General features: G+C 40.6%; 2 protein-coding genes across 3 annotated transcripts in view; one reads left to right on the forward strand and one right to left on the reverse strand.

The window, feature by feature from the left end:
- The first annotated feature begins 2,937 nt into the window (after positions 1-2,937).
- Positions 2,938-18,395, forward strand: part of MOB3B (MOB kinase activator 3B) — a 224,341-nt gene continuing 208,883 nt past the window's right edge. The window contains exon 1 of one of the 2 annotated variants that reach the window (XM_077147989.1): positions 2,938-3,334. The gene's annotated coding sequence lies outside the window, so the exon portion shown is untranslated. The remainder of the gene's footprint in view (positions 3,335-18,395) is intronic. The other variant, XM_077147990.1, reaches the window with a different exon arrangement.
- On the reverse strand, positions 7,916-8,588 carry IFNK (interferon kappa). The gene has a single exon (XM_077133929.1). It carries the CDS (start codon positions 8,586-8,588, stop codon positions 7,962-7,964), a length of 627 nt encoding a protein of 208 aa, XP_076990044.1. The 3' UTR covers positions 7,916-7,961.

The following is an 18,395-nucleotide window of genomic DNA, read 5'->3' on the forward strand; positions in this document are numbered from 1 at the left end:
CCTTATGGCCTCCTTATGGAACTCAGCCATGGCTACACCTTGATTTTAGCCCAGTGAAACTTGTTTTGAACCTCTAAACTTCAAAACTGTAACATAATAAATTTGTGTTGTCGTAAGCCCCTGAATTTGTCACAACAGCAATAGAAAACTAATACGGTCTGTAAACAACAAAAGTAAAATGTATGACATATCAGATGGTGATGAATTTTATGGAGAAGATTGGAGCAGGGAATGGGGATAGGGTGTGTTAGAAGTAGGAATGATTGGAATTTTAAATAAGGCTGAAATGGGAGTCCTCTGATGACTTGAGCAAAGAGCTGGAAGAGGTGAGGGAATCAGCCGTAAAGTATCTGAGAGAAGAGGGTTCCTAGCAGAGAACATGGCAAATATAAAGACCCTGTGGTGGGAGCCTGCCTGGCAATGCTGGGGAGAAAAGAGGTCAGCCTGGGAGAATGGAATTTGTGTTGGAGAGGATAATGGATGAGGGCAGAAATAAATGGATACCAGTTTTCTTGGGGCCTTCTTGCCCATTGCAAAGACTTTGGTTTTATACTAAGTTAAATAGGAAACCAAAGGAGAATTTTTTTTAAATGTATTTTTATCATAAACAATGAACAAACATTCTTGACATACAAACATTCTTGTCATGGTTACAATCAGTGGCTCACAATATCATCACATAGTTGTATGTTCATTACCATGATCATTTTTTTTAAACATTTGGGTCTCTCCAGCAAAAGAAAGAAAAAAGTAAAAACTCATACATGCCATACCTCTTATCACTCCCTTTCATTGACTACTAGTATTTCAATCTACTCAATTTATTTTGACCTTTGTTCACCCTATTATTTATTTATGTCTTATCCATAATTTTTTACTCATCATCAAAGGAGAATTTTGAGTGGTAGAATGATATGATGTGAGGTTTACTTTAGCAAGGGACTGTTTTGGGTGGCAGGGGGAGGGTGTGGCGTGGTCAGGAGTGGAAGCAGGAGGACCAGTTAGGAAACTATTACAGAATCCAAGTTAAAGATATTTATGGTTTGAAGCAGTTTGGTAACTGTGAAAATGGTGGAGAGAAAGCTCTGGTTTTGGATTCTTTTGAAGGTAAAACCAACAAGATTTTCTGACAGATGAGAGGTGTATAGAAAAGGAGAAATGCAAAACGTGATTTCAGTTTGAGCTAAGCAACTGGAAGGTTGAAGTGACTATTAACTGAGGGGGGAAGACTGAAGTAGGAGCAAGTTTGAAGGAGGATCAGTTCAGTTTGGATGAAATTTTGGTACCTCTCCTTCTCTATTCTTTCTTTTTCAGATTGCTTTTCCAAAGACACATTCACATAAGAAATAGCCAGTGGAAAACAGTATCTTGCTCCATTCATGACTGAGCTAGTTCGCTATATGATTCCTAGGCAGGTATCTGGTAAAAGCTGGATCAGAGAGAACAAGATACAGCCAGGGAGGACCAAGGAAGGCTCCAGTCCTTGCAATTTAGAATGGCTGGCCCCTCGGGGCAGATTTTGAAGGTTGAGCCACCCTCCTCTCCATCATTTCTCTGGTCACAGGCAGAGAAGCTGCATGAGAGCTGGGGCACTATTCACCACACTGATCCTACCCACGGGTGAAAATCATCCAGTAAATATTGAAGGTTCCCAATCACTAGATTTACCACTCTTCCCCAGGAGAAGAGCTACTAAGGGGATGAAAGTGCAATAAAGTTCTCTTTTCTTTGTAGGCAAAGCTGAAACTGGAGGAGAGAGGCAGAGACAGTTCCATTAATGCTTGTTGAATAGAATTGAATGCCCTCAATTCTATGACCAGCCCTGCCCATGACCAGCACATCTGCACCCTGGCGACGAGTACTGTCTCCATGGGCAGAAGTTGGATCTCAGTGTTCTGCTTTAGAGTCTGAGACAAGAAATCTTATTTTCTCTTTCTTCTTGACAGGACAGAATAAATTATCCAATGAGAAATGCTGGACAGTCAACAGTCTCCTTCCAAGTAAACTGGACTAATAATGAGACATTTCGTTTCTAATTGTTCTGGTCAATGAAGAGCTGAGTCATTGTGATGTGGCTGAAAGGAGTTTTAAATGCAGTGACTGGAGTTTTGGTGTGTAAATATTGGAGCAGTTTGAGAATAAGGTTGCATTACTCAATGATGTAAAAAACATTGCTTAATAACTGAGTTGGTTGTATCTGGCAGTTTTTGCTAATGTTTGAGCTTTATATTTACAAACTTCAAGATCTTTGCATTGTTTGATGACATAAAATTAAGTGGAAACATTTCATCAAGGGTTGATATCATTAGAACAATGACTATTTAATAAATATCTCTTGCAATTGCGAGATGATTCGACATTTTAAAAATGTGTGTGTAATTTTTGAGATTCTCATTTAGTAGTCACAGAATCCTCTTTTGGGGGAGTTATGCTTTCTCCATATATCCTAAATTCCTATAAAAATATTACAACACCTGTTTAAAGTGTGTAGTAAGAAATGTAAAATGCAATGCCAAATCATTCCATACTCCTCAATCAATATACATTAGAGTACTATCTATGGAACTAAAAAGATGTAGAAGACCCAATTATTTTTCTCTGGAAGCTAATAAATGATGACTTCTAGGAACTGGGGACTTCACTTCCTATATTTAGTTTACTCCTTACAAAAACCCTGCAGTATAGGTATTTGCTATCCCCATTTTACAGAGCAGGAAACCAAGTCAGAGGTCATTGGCCAAGATCACACACAGGTAGAAAGTGACAAACTGCGCGGGTTGAACTTCAAAGTCCAAGCATCCAATTACTCCCACTTTGTTCTAGTACATCCGCCACAATCTCCAAGTATTTTGGTAGTCCACGGCAGTTTTAAACAGAAAACTCTGGAGAAGGCAAGCAAGGATTTCTCTCTCTGTAGGTGGTCTGAAAGATCCCAGAACGCATCTTTTGTGATCCAATGTCTTCCTTGGGGCCACTGGCCATTGGGTGGGTAGATGCCTCTTTCCTACCTCTTTCGGCGGAGCTGCCATTCAGCGGACGGCCGCCAGGGGGTTCCCTCTCGGAGCCCCGGCAGTAGCCTAGCCCCGGCCAACGGCGCGGCGCATAGGGTGCATGTGGGGGTTTCTCCCGAGCCGCCGCAACTGCAGCAGGAACCCCAGCTCGCCCGCCCTCCAGCCAGATCGCTGGGACCGCCGGTGCTGAACTGGGAGCCCCTCGCTTGGATCACCAACGTGCTCGTTCTGCCCTGAGGTCGCCCTTTTCCTCTCGCGCCGGCTTCAGCTGGCCCCGCTCCGGGAGTCGACAGGGCCCGCGGGCTGGAGGTAAAAACCCCACGGTGAGTGAGGACCGGCTTCGAGCGAGGGCGGCGGCGCGGCGGCGCAGCTCATTGCTCGGGTCGCTCCCCTTGCTCGGGAGGGGGTCGAGAGGGCGGAAGAGAGGAGCGCACTAGGGCACGAGTGCAACAGGGGGCGGGAGGTGAAGACCCCTCTCCTCCGCCCGCCGCCCGCGGGCTTCCGGCGCTGCCGCGGGCTTCAGACCCCTGCTTGCACTTTGGCTTCTGGCCGGCTCCTCGTGCGCCTTTCCGGGGCAGAAACACGGGTCCAGTCCCCACCTCGGGCTCCCGGGCCTTGATTTTAAAAGATAAATAAAATTCTCCTTCCTAAGGAGTGCGAGACTGTCCCAGAGCCTGTCCGGAATCGCGGTTGCCTGCAGGGTGCGTGTTAGGCTGAGGGTGGCGGGAAGAAAAACTTTTACAAAAGTGTGTCCTGAGACGATGTTTAGACGCCTTGATTGTGAGGGAAGAGACTTGGCTTGGGGCCGCGAAGGGGGACTCCGCACGGTCAGCCAGGTCGCCTCCGGGACTACTGATGCTTCCTGTAGGGACAGGGTGTGTAAAGAACCGACAAATCCTGCGGAACCCTTGGGCCAACAACTGTCAAACATCTGGAAACCCAGCCCCTCCCGTTCTCTACATTGGGGAAGAAAGTACAAAGCCTTCAACTTTCCTTTGGTTGCTCCTTCACGTTTTTGGACCCCTGCCAGTATGGTAGGGGATCAACCCCCGGCGCCTGACAGGGACCTGGCACCCTAGACCCCTCGGAGTCCCTCCTCGCCTGCCTCTCTGTTCCCCTCTCTTGTACCCTCCCCACAGGGACCGCGCCGACGAGCTGACTGAAATCGCGGCAAACGGCCTTTTGTTTCTCCGCGTTTCCCCTATTGTTTGCCTTTCCAACATCTGGCTGAGCTTTTTGGGGAGGGGAGGAAGCCCTTCTGCTTCTCCCTCCCCCTCTGAGCCCCACGCCAGCCACGGGGCAAGCCCTGGTCGGAGATCCCGGCTGGGGAAAGAGAGGAGCCTGACTCCAGAGAGGCCGCCCCACCCGGGCCTTGTGGTTAGAGGGCGGGCAAAGGGAAAGTTGTTCCTTCCCCGCCTCCTCGGCTGCCTGTGGCCCAGGGCGCATTTCTCAGATCTTATTCCAGGCGCGCTGAAAAGTGCGCAGATCCGAGAGGGGTGCTGCTTTCCAGAGAATGGAAGCAAGGTTCCGCCCCAATCCAGAGTGTCCTTTGATAGATTTCAATCTCCGGCTAAAGGCGTGAGACCTGTTTGCTGCCAAAGCAGTGGGAGGGGGCAAGAGCATCCCTGGCAGGCAAAAAGTCAAGGTTCTGGGGGTCTGCAAGTTTCCAGGGTCGGGAAGACATGCGAGTCGCCATAAAGAGATGAGGGTGCGAATAACCGAGAAAACCTCCAGACTTTGCCTGGGAATAAGGGTTGATTGGCTCCTTCTGGAATGAATGTGTAGTTCTGACTTCACGTAGGGCTCCAAGTGTAAATCTGGTTCCCCTATCTGTGTTGTAGAACAAGCAGACTCGGAAAGACAAGGAACATTGTGGGACAAGCAGACTGGAGAGGACGCGGCGCGTACGCTCTATGGCAGGGTTAACTTAAAAACAAATGACTTGGAGCTGGAGCTGAGTTATTTGAGGGTGTGCCTGTTAGTATAGGTGGCCCTGATTCCCCGCCCCCCCCCCCAACCGGTTCCCTCACAACTTAGGTGTCTACACATCGTGCGCATTCTTCGTGAGTGCCCTATTAAAAAACCAGGACAAAAACAAAGTAGTAACTGAAAAGTCAGGGTCCCCAGGAACCGCCCGGAGAATCACCTTGCCTGTGAGGGGAGGGCGTGTTAGTGCCCTCTTGGAGCCTCTACCTTGTCTTAACCCAGTGCTACCTGCTTTTTCTGCGGGTCACCCAATCAGTCCCTCTTCCAAAGAGATTTAATTACCTTAGACAGCTCTTTTTATCTTCCGACTTTGATCCCTTCCCCACCCCAGGGAGGGAGGAAGCTTCCTCCTGATCACCTGTGAGCTATGTACCCACTCAACTATAATTCTAAGTGGAAGCTGTGTTCTTGGTTCTGCGTAGTTCTAGAAGTTTTCCCGTTTACCCAACTTAATAGAACTCGTGAGCTTTCATTTAATAAAGAACAACGAAAGAGAACTGCTAAGTCAGGAATGTGGAAACAGTGAATGCTTTCTCTCACAGTTCCTGGATATTACCAGTGGGGCCAACAAAAGAACAAAATGCAAACTTCTGAAGTAAGTGGAAGGCATTTTACAAACATTTCATTATGAGAATGACCCCCAAGGAAGAATTCTTTTGAAATTTAGAAACATCAGCAGCAGGAGGGAAGCAGCAGGAAAGACCTGGGTTGCTCAAGAAGTGCCCTAAGGCATCATTAACCAAGTGAAAGGACAGTCCTTGTCCCAATCTACCCAGTAAGGAAAACAGTAATTATAATGGAAAGTAAACTTGTACATTTTCTTTAAATAAATTCCCTCCAAAAATCATTGTAGAAAATGAAAAAAAAAAGATTATCATAAACAAGGCTACAATGAACAATCTTATTCAATTACTTCCTTAGAATAAGTTTCTAGAGGTGAGATAGATAGTTCAAAGGGTTTGATGCACTTTTTAGGATGTTCAATATTTCCATATTGTCCTGTAGAAAACTTTCCAACCTACACAAGTGTCTGTTCCCTTGCACTTAGTGTCATGTTATTTTTTCTGCCAAACTGATGACACGGTGTGTCTTATGTTGCATTTCATTAATCACAAGCCAAATTAAACTTTTTTTCATGTTATATGTTGCTATTTCTTCCTTTGTGCTATTGCTGGTTTGTGTCCTTACCTATTTTTCATTGAGGTGTTCTCCTTTTTCTTTTTTATTTGATGTGCTCTTTATAAAACCCTTCCTACTTATGCAGTTGAACAATCTATGTTGACTGTAAGTGCCAGCTTTCTTGGCCAATTCTCTTCTCTACCACATAACTCACACTTGGCAAAACTGCAGCCATAAATCACTGAAATATCTGACATGATTCCAGTCAAGTTATTAGGGACACTGAGCAAAGGCATTATTAGAGATATTCATGGAAAATGCCAAGTCTCTATTTCTTACTTGGTAGCTTACATGTCCCAACTCCTTTTCAGCTTGTAGTACATTTTGCATTTGGAAAAACTTTGTTGAAATGGATCATATTACTTCATTTTTTCTGATCCTTCCACTGATAACCAGTATAACATGATCCATAACTTGTTCTTGTTCTTTTAATATGTTTCTTCTAACTTTCAGACTGAAATTTCCTAGCTTTTTTTTTTCATAAGGATGTCTCTTTGGCTCTATCATTTGAGCCCTGCACTTAGATCAGTCTTGAATCTGAGCAGTTTAGCTCCATGATATTAATAGCTATACGGGAGAGGTCTCCCAAGGGTTGAAGCAGGTACATCTCACCCTCTTTTGTGGGGTTTGTGGCAACATCTCTATGTTAATTCTTGCTTGAATGTAGATGATTCTGAGATTGGGTCAGGAAGAGGGAGGAAGAGAAAATTTATTTCAGCTAGATGATAAATTAATACAAATGAAGGACAATACAAGTCAATAATCTAGGTAATCTGTGCATGAAATAACTTTTAAAAAATAAGATACTGGAGTGTCATATTACTCTGAATGGCTAGTTTACTTAACAGATGCAAAGTTGTTTTATGATTGATACAATCCAATGTAAAAATGTTCTATAGTATGACTCCAGGTTTTTCTTTTTGGGTGTATGAAAAAGCAGCATGCCCTTACCTCACAGCCAAGTTGATTCTCCAAACAGCTCCTGGGGATGCTGCTTTTTCAGTTACTACTTTGAAAGGCATGAAGTATGCTTTTTGCAGCAGTTTCCATGTGTTTTCATGCAGAAATCAAACTACATTCATTAGGGATGAATACAGTTCTGCATTAGAGTAATAGACTATCAAAGTTTAGAGGAGAGTTTCAATGGTCAACTAATTCAACATCCAGTCTCACTGTGGACCTTTATAATTTCAAGTAATAAAATACATGCTACTCCCTTTGTATCTTTTTAAACAAACCAAACTGAGAAGCAAAGGACTAGAGATATCAGTCTTTTTCTCTGGGGAGAGAAAGGGAGAGATTTCACTCTACAAAGTTGTGAAAATTTTTAAGGAACTGAACTTGGAGAAAGAATCAACAACCTTGGCAGAAAGAAAGTAAAGTCATTAATGTGTAATATTTTGCAACATTCTTTGATCCTTATCCTCTAATTGTTGGCTTCGTGAAGTTCAAATACAGTAGAGCAAAGCAAGTACAAAATGGCAAAAGGGGAGGGAAAAAGAGAACAGAAGGATAAGATGGAAGAGGAATTCTGTTCCTTTAAAATTGTCTTCAGGACTTTCTAACAACACTCCACCCAGGAGATGGTTGGTATCACCTCTCCTCAGAGAAATGAACATGACAGATATTGCAACGTCAAGCTTTAGAGATAGCAAACATAACATAAACTATCACCAATCTAACTGAAGACAGGTTTATATAAACACAGTAATTTTTAAAAAACAAGATGGAGGAGAATAAAAAGGAAATCTTAAGAGGGAAACAATTTAAATTCTAAAATATACCTTATTTCCTCTTAAGTAGTGCTGTGAATTTCTGAAAGTAGTAGAAACATCTTCTGATTTCTACCCGAACAATCGCCCAGGCACAGTGACTATATTTCTTATCTTTCAGGAAATTGTGTATCCTGTTGAAATATCTCTTCAGCTCTAGGTTGCTCAGTTGGTGGACAGCTGGTCCTGAGTAACTCATCTCATCCTTTTCCATTTGCTTTATACCTTCGTTTTCTTTCTCCTCTTCCTCCATGCATTGTTCCAGGTACTCTATTTGCCAATCAAGTCCCGTTTGAATTTGTTTCAGGCATTTCTCTTCCCAAGTAGACTTGAAGGTGTATTGATGGAAGATGTTGAAAGCCTGAATGGACATCTCATAGAAGACTTCCTTGATGTCCCTTTTCACAGGCTGGGTGTATGATAAGATCTCTTGGGGTAGCTCAAAGGCTTCTATTTCTCTTAGACATTCTACAGGAAATGAATTGCTCATACTCCTCAGAAGTCTCATATTTTGCCATGTGACTCTACTCAGATGAACATTCAATAAGTTACAGTCCAGAGAGAGGACACTGGTGATGAACAGCCCCACAAGGCATGCAGCCCACAAACAGTTTTGAATCATTTTAGGCTTAATGTTCATTAATTTTCCCAAGCTAAAACATCGACGGGACCCAAAGTTAACTATAATGTTTTAGGTCTAAAGTATTCCTTCCTGTGCCTTTTATACACCTGAAATCTTCAGTGGGAGGAGTTTTCTCATTTTTCATTTTATGCTTCTCAGGGTTACAGCCCCTTTCCTTTGCCTCTGAGGCTTTACTCAACTATGGGTGACTACGCTGACTTTGGAGATGCTATCTTTTTTTTTTTTATGTGCAAAGCATTACCATTGGGTTACCTCTGATGCCTGAATGATCCATCCCAGTACTACAGAATCATCATTTCCAAAAAAAACCAAAGACTGTGTAACTCTGTAAACTCAGCTAAGTCTATTATCTATGAGAGTGATCCTTCATGAAAGTATTTTTTGTACCTGGCGCTATAACCAGACATCCTCACCCATTGAGTTTAATCATAGTCATTGACCAGACTAGGATTATTTGGTTGCAAGGACTCAGAGCATAACACAGTTTAGGTTTTTCCAATCTTGTTAAATTAATCTTCTATATTTGGATGGCTTCTCTTTTTATTTGCTTTTTCTGGTTCTCAGAAAAGAAGAACAACATAGAGTTTGATCAATTTAGCATGGCACTTATAAGTAGAAGACTAGGCTGTCTTTGTTTTCTGATACCATCAGAAAATGTTGATGCTCTCCAACAGTCCTTTCCTTCAGTTAAAAGTGAACCAGTGATTCCCATCCCCACCAATACCTCACACATCTCTGATACCTTTCTTAGAAGTCCCCCAGGGGATGTATAATTGGGAATATTTTTCTGCTTCATTTGCTTCTCTCTTGTAGTATCATACATTTTCTTTTCTTTTCAGTACAGCTTAGACAATATTTTTAAATGTCTGCTTGGCTATCTTTCCTTCTTGCTTGGAGGTTCTAGACTGAAAAGATTTTTGTTTATTACTGTGTTGTTGTTTTCACTGGAGGTAGTCGCATTTTAGCCAAACTAATTCAGTTTGAAACAATGTTACTGTATAAATGGCTACGGAGCATTTATGGCTTTCACTTGTTTGACTGAATAACCTACTTTTGGTTATGATTCTCGGCAAATGGATTCTTTTCTCAGGAAAGTAAAATGAGATGTCATTAAACATGGCTAACTTATTTTATCATCTTAAAAAAAAAGAAATACATTCATTTTCAATAAAGCCACTTTAGAATGTTGAGTGACCATGATTCCACAAATATGGCAGACTTTGATTGGAAGTTTGGCATAAGAGTTCTTGTCTAATTCAGTTGGTTGCACCAAGGGTTGACTATGGACCAGTGAGGTTACTTAAAATTCTGGCTTTTGGACTAGTTCCCTATAAAAAGAAAATTTATTATGCATATTACTCTATATGCTCTATCTATGTAAATTTGATTTCACAGACAGATTTCTTGAGATGACCAACTTTGAGAGATAATTAGGAAAATGGGCCTTTTCATACACTTTAGTAGGATTGTAAATTGACACAACTTTCATAGAGATCAAAATGGCCATACATATTGAAAGCCTTAAAAATGTACATAATTTTTAACTCAACAATTCTCCCTCTAGAAATTTATCCCCAATAAATAATGATTGATGTACTTTGACTTAGCTGTCAATAAGTTTATCTCAGTAGAAAAACAGAAAACAATTTAAATATTCAACAACAAGGGTTTGAGTAAATATAGCCATCAGTAGAAAACTGCTGTGCAAGCATTAAAAATGATCTTGTGGGAGTTTATTTTGTCACTTGAATTGGTGTATATTTCTGGCACCATTTTTGTTAAATATAGATATATACATATATGTACAGAAAACTCTATTAGTATATATGCTAAAATATTGTCATTATTGCTGCCTAGAAAAATAATGGGTGGCTAAGAATTTTTTTTTTTTTTAACCTAGATTTTCTTAGTTTTGTAAAGTCAGCAAGTATTTCTTTTTTTATTATGGCAGAACTGTTTTTGAAGGAAAAGAAATTTAGAAAGAATGGTTATAATACTTTTTTTACTTAAACATTTCCACTCTAGGGTATTTCAAAATGTGAATTTTCCTTAAGACTCAATTTCAATTCAGTTAATATGAATGGCAGAGTATGTGGGAGTTCAAGGTATTATCCTTGCAACTTTTTGTTGTTTCATTTTTTTCAAATGTGTGTGTGTGTGTGTGTGTGTGTGTATGTGTGGAGAGAGAGAGAGAGACAGTGACACAGAGAGAATGACACTGGAGATTATAAAATGCAAAGCATCTCTGAGGGCCATACCTTCCTTTTACATACCTTACATAACTTCTACTATCTAAAACTTCTTCAACAGTCCCAGTCAGAAATGCTTGCTTCTCTTTTGGGCTTTTACAGTGCTTTATTTTGCTTAAGTATGGCTTTCTTTTACAGATAACTATAAGTTTCGAACTCCCAATTTTCAGAGGTGCCTTCCTCCCCCGACTTCCCAGAGTGCCTGGCATACCTTGTACTTGTTTGAGGCACTTTACCAAATATAACCAAGCTAAGATTGTTCAATGTATTACTAGGCTAAGTGGCTCAGCTCATAGACAGTGGAGGAAGCTGCAGAGGTGGCTACTGTCAACCACCTTTTGAAGATCCCTGTATCTTCTGTCATGCACAATTTTGTCGTTTTAACCCTCCCTCCCCCAATGTCCTCCATCTACTGTCATTCCAATGTCATAGCCTTATTAAATTAAGAATGTAATAATGTAATAATGTTTCTGGCACCATTTTTGTTAAATATAGATATATACATATATGTACGTATTAGTACATATTCTATTAGTACATATGCTAAAAATATTGTCATTATCTCTGACTAGAAAAATAATGGGTGGTTAAAATTTTTTTACCATGTGCCAAATCACTGGGCTAGTTCCTGATGCAAGAGAAATAAGGTTTAGTCCATGATCTCAAGGAGTTCATGGTGGGAAAAGCAAGCATGAGCTCAGTGGTTTGAGTAGCCGGAGTAATTCTTAGGGCTTTCTAATAACATCAATTTTATTCTCCATTTGATGCAAATTTTAATTGATACTGATGTTGACAGTGTTCATGACGAAGATGAAAGAAACATGGATGTCATGCTTTCTTGCCTCTCTTCCACTGTTATTCAGAGTGTCCAAGCAATGTTTGGGACATACTAACTCTAAAAAAGCATTCATTGTTTACCTGAAATCCACATTTAACTAGGAGTTCTGTGTTTTATCTGGCAACTCTCTCCACCATGCAAGCTCCCACTGGCCGCTTAGAGAGAAATCCATTGTGATCACACATGATACTTTCTGTACGAAGCCTTCCCTGTGCTACCTCTCCACCTTTTATAGCCTTCGGTTGCATTCAGTTTCATTTCTCTGTGCTTGCATTACTTGTGCACACTCTGAAGAGGGTACACTCTAAAACAAAATAGTACACACACTCATATGTGTACACTCACACATAATTGTTCTGATTAGAATTATTGAATGACCACTTATTGGTTATGGCTCTGTTCTACTAAAGCCATGCTGTCTGAAGGTATCTCAATGTTTAGTCAGAAACTTCAAAAGAATGACCATGTAATAAATAAACATTGATGTGACTTACATGTTGTTTCCATGATATCCACTCATATCCTTAGCATGTCTTAGGATCATTTATATGTGGTCAGGTTTTCCTCAGAGGAAAAGCTGTATAGCAGGGGCTTTCCTGTTGTCAATAGAACTGCATGACATCTATATGGATTATAAGATTAACAGTAATGGGCAAGACAAAATTTGTTTGACAAAATGGAGATGAGACATTTCAGTCTAGACAAAATAGGTGTGATTCAGCTAAGGGGCATTTGGCATCTGCTGGTAAGATTTATTACTCTCCCTAAGAAGTTTCAAACTAGGGTAAGACTAATGTGTTGATCATCCTTGCTACTCAGTACATGAAAGTAAATCTATTTGTGGAGTCAGAAGGTGATAGTAGCTTTGATTTTTTATTTTTACCCAGAAGAGTAGGTAGAGATGGGAAGCCTTGTGTCTGTCCCCAGCAGTACTTCCCACAGGGTATGTGGACAATTACCACACATAATTATGTACAGTTATTTTAGCCCTGTGCCAACCCTGGGTCAACCATGTGAGCTCCATCAGCTTGGTGTTTCACTCATTTTTACTGTCTCCTGCATTGGGGTCCAACCTCTTCCGTGGTTCTCTGGTTCCTTCTTGACTGTTGTGCTTGTTTAAAACTGTTAAGTACCCCAGAAAAGCCATGCTTTTAATCCAGTCATGTGAGAACAGACCCACTGTTGGGTGGGATCTTTTGATTAGGTTGTTTCCATGGAGATATGACCCCCTATGTGGGTGTGACCTTTTGATTAGATTATGTCCATGGAGATGGGGCCCCAGCCATTCAAGGAGGGTCTTAATTAGTTTACTGGAGTCCTTAAAATAGTTCACAGAGAGAGAGAGCTCAGAGCCAACACAGAAAGCAGAGAGATGGAACCAAGTGACAGTCATTTGGAGATGCTGAGCTAAGAGATGAAACCCAGAGTTACCCCAGAGAAGCTAAGTGAGGACCTACAGATGCTTGGAGAGAAAGCCACTGTAATCAGAGCTGTTTGAAACCAGAAGCTGGGAAAGAAGAACAGCAGATGTCACCATGTGCCTTCCTATGTAACAGAGAAACCCCAGACTCAATCAGCCTTTTTTTCTTTTTTCTTTCTTTTAACATTTTTACTGATAAAACAACATACAAACATTCTATTCATGGTATACAATCAATGGCTCACAGTATCATCACACAGTTGTATATTCATCACCATAATCATTTTTTTGAACATTTGCATCACTCACGAAAAAAGAAACAAAAAAGGAAAAACTCATACATACCATACTCCTTACCCATCCCTGTCATTGACCACTCCTTGCTAAAGTCTTTCCCACAGGGTTGAGTATCACTTGTGAAGTACAAGCAAGTGCTTTAGTATTGTCATCCCTGCCTTGCCTGGCAGCAGGGACAGCCTTGGGCCTCTAGGATCCCCTTTCTGTTGGGTCCTGGAGGGTTCCTTCCCTGAGTGGGGGCAAGGGTAAAGGGGTTTCCATTTGCCACTCAAAAAGTTACAGATCAGGAGACATTGGCCATAGCTTGCTTCTGCCTCCAAGAATGCTATGACCTTGAGTAAGTCATTTTGCTCCTCTGGCCCCAGTGGTCTAACTCTAAGTATTCTTCCAACCCGGAATTCTGTGATTTAGTGTCTGTGCTACGTGGGGGGAGGGGTGTAGGCAGGAATAAAGAGACCCTTCCTCTATATCCCCTGGTCCTTCTAGATTATTCCCAGATACATTCCCAACCTAGGCATTGCTCAGATAGAAAGAAAATCTAAAATTTGGGGCATGAGAAGGCTCTGCCAATCTAATAAAAACCCACTTAAATTTATTCCATAAAATGTCTCTTTTTGTCCTTTGGCAGGAAATTTTATCTTGTGGCTCTGTCATCTTCCATGAGGCTCCCAATACTACAGGGCTTATCTGTGTCAGGCCTGGGCAAAGGGGCAAGAGCATAGAGGAATATGAATGGGAGACTGTTAGGAGCTAGGCTTGGAAGGGTCACACATTATTTCTAGTCACATCCCATCAGCTGGAATTCAGTCAGACTCAGGTAAGAGCAAAAGATGCCAGGAATTATCTAGCATGTGCCCAGAAACAGGGGGTAGTTTGATGAAATATCTATGCCATATTCCTAGTCCATTTGGAAAAGCAATCTAACAATCAAAAAATATTGGTACTGGTATGAATTGGCTCAGGCAGATGGGTTGGCATGATTAGGCATACCGTTGATTCCCAATAAAGATTTCTGAAAACAGTTAAATTGGAGAGAATTGGTGTTGTCAGCCATAGATAGCTTTTTAGTGGTGGTGGTTGTTTTTTTTCCCTCTGAAGAGTAGAAGTACTATTGAAATAAAAGACTGTTCATAAGTGGCCTTCTTGCGGAAAAAAAAAAGCATATCTTCTTTGCAAGGAAACTATTTTGGTAGAAAGGCACTGTCATTTGCTTTTTTCAAAAACAGAGCCCATAGAGCTTATTTACCATGGGAACAGCATGGTCCTTCAGTATCATCCTTTTTAAGAAATCTCATTTTATTAGTGAAATAACAGGAGCAGCTAATCCTATACTAAGCATTAACCATGCATCGAGCATAGTGTTATTAAATTTGCAGATATTATTTCACTACCATCACCAAAAGAATCCTGCAAGATGGATATTTTTATCCCCATTTTAAAGTTGAGGAACCAAGGTTGCAAAAACTTACATAATTTAGCAATAGTCACACAACGTTAAGGTCTGCCTGATCTTTCTGTTATCCTATTATTTTAAATGTAAAATAGGCATCTTCAGTACATGTTTTTCTTTTTTGCCTTTTATAAATAGAGAAGAAAATTTGTTACCTGGTAACATCACAACTTTAACTCTCAAAAATAGCTTCACACAGAAAGATTTAACTACGAAATGAGCTTCTCCAATAAAATGAGTGTCTCTCAAGCAACCTTGAGTTCCTCTTTTCTGCCTGCGGAGAGAGAGACCCTTTCCCTCGCCATACCTCCAGTTTTTTTTTTTTTTTTTTTTTTTTAAAGGAAGGAAAGACAGAGAAGGAAGGAAGGATGGAAGGAAGAAAGGGAAACATTTTTAAACATTTTCTTGTTTTATTATATTTTGTTTGTTTGTTTGTTTTTTACATGGGCTGGGGCCGGGAATCGAACCGAGGTCCTCCGGCACGGCAGGCAAGCACTCTTGCCCGCTGAGCCACCGCGGCCCGCCCGTACCTCCAGTTTTTGAGTCCCTGCAGCTTGACCCAACATAGCAGGCCAGGCAAGTGTAGTTCCAGGGTGTGGCTGATATTCATTTCTGGCTTGTATGGCAGAGAGAGGAAACATTGCTGCTGTCTATGTGAGGAGAGACCAGAGCCAGGGCCTGCCAAGACTTCCACACCGCAGGAGGCTGAGGAGGGTGTCCCAGGGCCTGGCGGGTTGTGTCGGTGTGGAAGTCAGATGGAGGATCGTGTAGCAGAGGCAGGCTGTGGGGGAACCAGAAGCATCCTTCAGTTAGAAGAGAGGATAGGGTGATTTTCAAGATAGCATCTTGTGATGTGGAAGTTTTCAAATCAGTTTTTCCAAGTGAGTTCCATAGAATGCTAATTTTGCTAAGGCACAACCACAAAAGAAGGATTTTATGGCTGAAGATATTTAGAAAACTTTATATATTTAATATAGATTTACAGTGTCTATTAACGTATCAAAAGCTTCTAAAATCCTGAAGCAAGATGACTGTTAAGGTCTTTTAACACAAGATATAACAAACTTATTTGACCACACACTTTTAAAGAATTGTATTTGTTAATATTCTGAACAACTAGTGTTTGAAGGCACATGCTGATCTAAAGAGAGCATTCAAAGATAATGTTGGAAAGCAAACACATGATGTCCGACTTTCAGTGGTACATTATAAACAGAATTACAAAATTACTGTTTTGCTTAGGCAGAAGCAGCAGCAACAGTGATCACATCGTAACCCCAGTGCTTTCTTTGGTTTTGCACAAAAGAGAAATATGTAAAACTCATTTTATAGTATAAAATGCCTTTTGCGCTCCTTTTTCTATTACCACATAAACTTCTTGTTCTCATCAAATGAGTTGAACTTGTAATGTTAATTCTTTTCAGAAGATGGGTTAAAATACCATTGAAGGGAGAGTGAACAGTTATTAGTAAAGTGAAAATTGTCATGAAAAAATGTTATATAAAATTATTGAACTGATGATGTCCTATGAAGCTTCTTTAAAGTTGGAAGACTTGAAGTATATAATTTGTTCCTTTCTCCTTCCCTCTCTCTATTCCTTCCTTCTTTCCATCTTCTTTCCCTCCTTCCTTCCAGTATCTAATATATTCATATGCTAAAGGTTGGCATTGGAACTGCAACACTCAAAATATTTCTCAATGTGTATGTATATATTTATATATATATATTTTTTACTGGGTGAATAAATTTATCTGTTATGTGAATCATGAACATTAAGAAACTAAAAACATTTGGGTGCTTTAATCACTCAACAGTTTTGATGGCTTTTATATAAACTTAGATATGCGGCATGGCTTATTGGAGGGATGCAAACATGTAGCACATATACCACCCCGCTTATCATAATCCCCATGGCAGACATCACTAACTGATCACAGCACTCACCGTTGCTAAGCCTAGACCTGGCTTTCTCCAAGTCACAGATAGGCAGCCTCTACTGAGCAACTTTTGCTCTACCTGGAGTAGTGGAAGGCTCAGAGTGCTAGGAGACCTTGGTTCTGTTCTGATGAGGTATTAGACCTTGGTAAAATCAACCTTGGTGGGACCCATTTTCTTCGTATGTTTAGACTACGTAATTCCTAGATTGTTTTAAACAGCCATCTTAGTGTTATTCTTCCACATGCAAGGCACTCTCTTAGCAGCACATTTAATGTAAACAGCACAGTTTTTCACCCTACCCAATTGGGACTCCAATCGATATCCTTTTTGCATTTATTAAAGATCTCTGATTCCTTATCTGTCTCATTGTTTTCTAGGTGGGCTAATATTTTAATGTAATTTTATTTATCTAATTTGTTTATTTTGAGAAAAATTGCCTTCAAAAATTCTTCAGAAGAAAGAATAAATGTTTTGATCCCTTGCACTTGGTGATTTAGACCCCCTCTACGTGCTTATTTTTCTTGAACTTACTTGGCTGTGTTCCCAGGGAACCTATCCCTTCCACCTTCCTGCTGGGGCTTCTTGGACAACTTACATGTGCGTTCCTCAGCTCCTGAGAAGCTCCCAGTGGTTTAATGGATGGAAAAGACTTCTAAAGAGCTTTGTATTTTTTTTAACATGATACTTTATAAAACCTTTCCCCGTTAAATCCTGTTATGATCTGTAGTTTATAGAACATCAACACTTAGCACTGAGGAGAGTTCAAGAAGCTCAGTTTAAGGGTTGCTGTGCTTTAGCCAAAAGGTGTTTATTATGCTGTATGTAAAACAGTTTTTTTAAGAACTTGTTCACAGGATGTCTGTGTTCCAAGTGTATATGACAGAAAGAGTCATATTTCCCAAGTATATATTCTTTATTCCCCCAAAATGGTACAAGGCCCTTGGTTGGAGCTACTTAATAATTCTCTACTAGTACCCTCCTCTTAGCTGTGCAACAAGTAAGTAACCTTGAATTCCTAAAAAACAAAATAAAACAAAAGCTTGTCACTATGCCAAATGCACGTAAAAAGAAAAATGACATTATTTATCATTACTGTCAACTTTGACTACTCAAAGAACTTAAAATTTTTTCTAGGTGAATGATTTCTAAGAGTCATCTAAGAGGTGAAAGGAAAATATTGTATCGGAATGCTGAGACTCTAGGATATGATGTTTATAACTGGCCATTACTCAACAGACATTTGTTTAATCCCTATTATGTGCCAGGCACTTTGCTAGATGTTGGAAATACAACTCTGACTCATAGACCCTCTTTAAACCTTGGCAACACAAGTAGATTTGAGGGGACTCAGCCTGCCAGCCACCCTCTCCCATATTAGCTGCTAAAATAAGCATTGAGGGACAAACCATTCGGTTTAATTTCTTATACTAAATGTTATTGCATAGAGGTTCCTGAAACAACCCAGAAACCCAACTTGGATCTGGAAACTGTTCATTTAAAAGCAACCTAGCCAGTCCTGGTTGCTATGAGAAGACTTGTTCTAAAGCAGTGTATGTTTATAGTGCATGGGTAATGAGCAAGCTGCTAAGGGATGCAGAGTAATATGAGGTGC

Source organism: Tamandua tetradactyla, chromosome 2, assembly GCF_023851605.1.
Source record: "Tamandua tetradactyla isolate mTamTet1 chromosome 2, mTamTet1.pri, whole genome shotgun sequence".
Taxonomy (NCBI): Eukaryota; Metazoa; Chordata; class Mammalia; order Pilosa; family Myrmecophagidae; genus Tamandua; species Tamandua tetradactyla.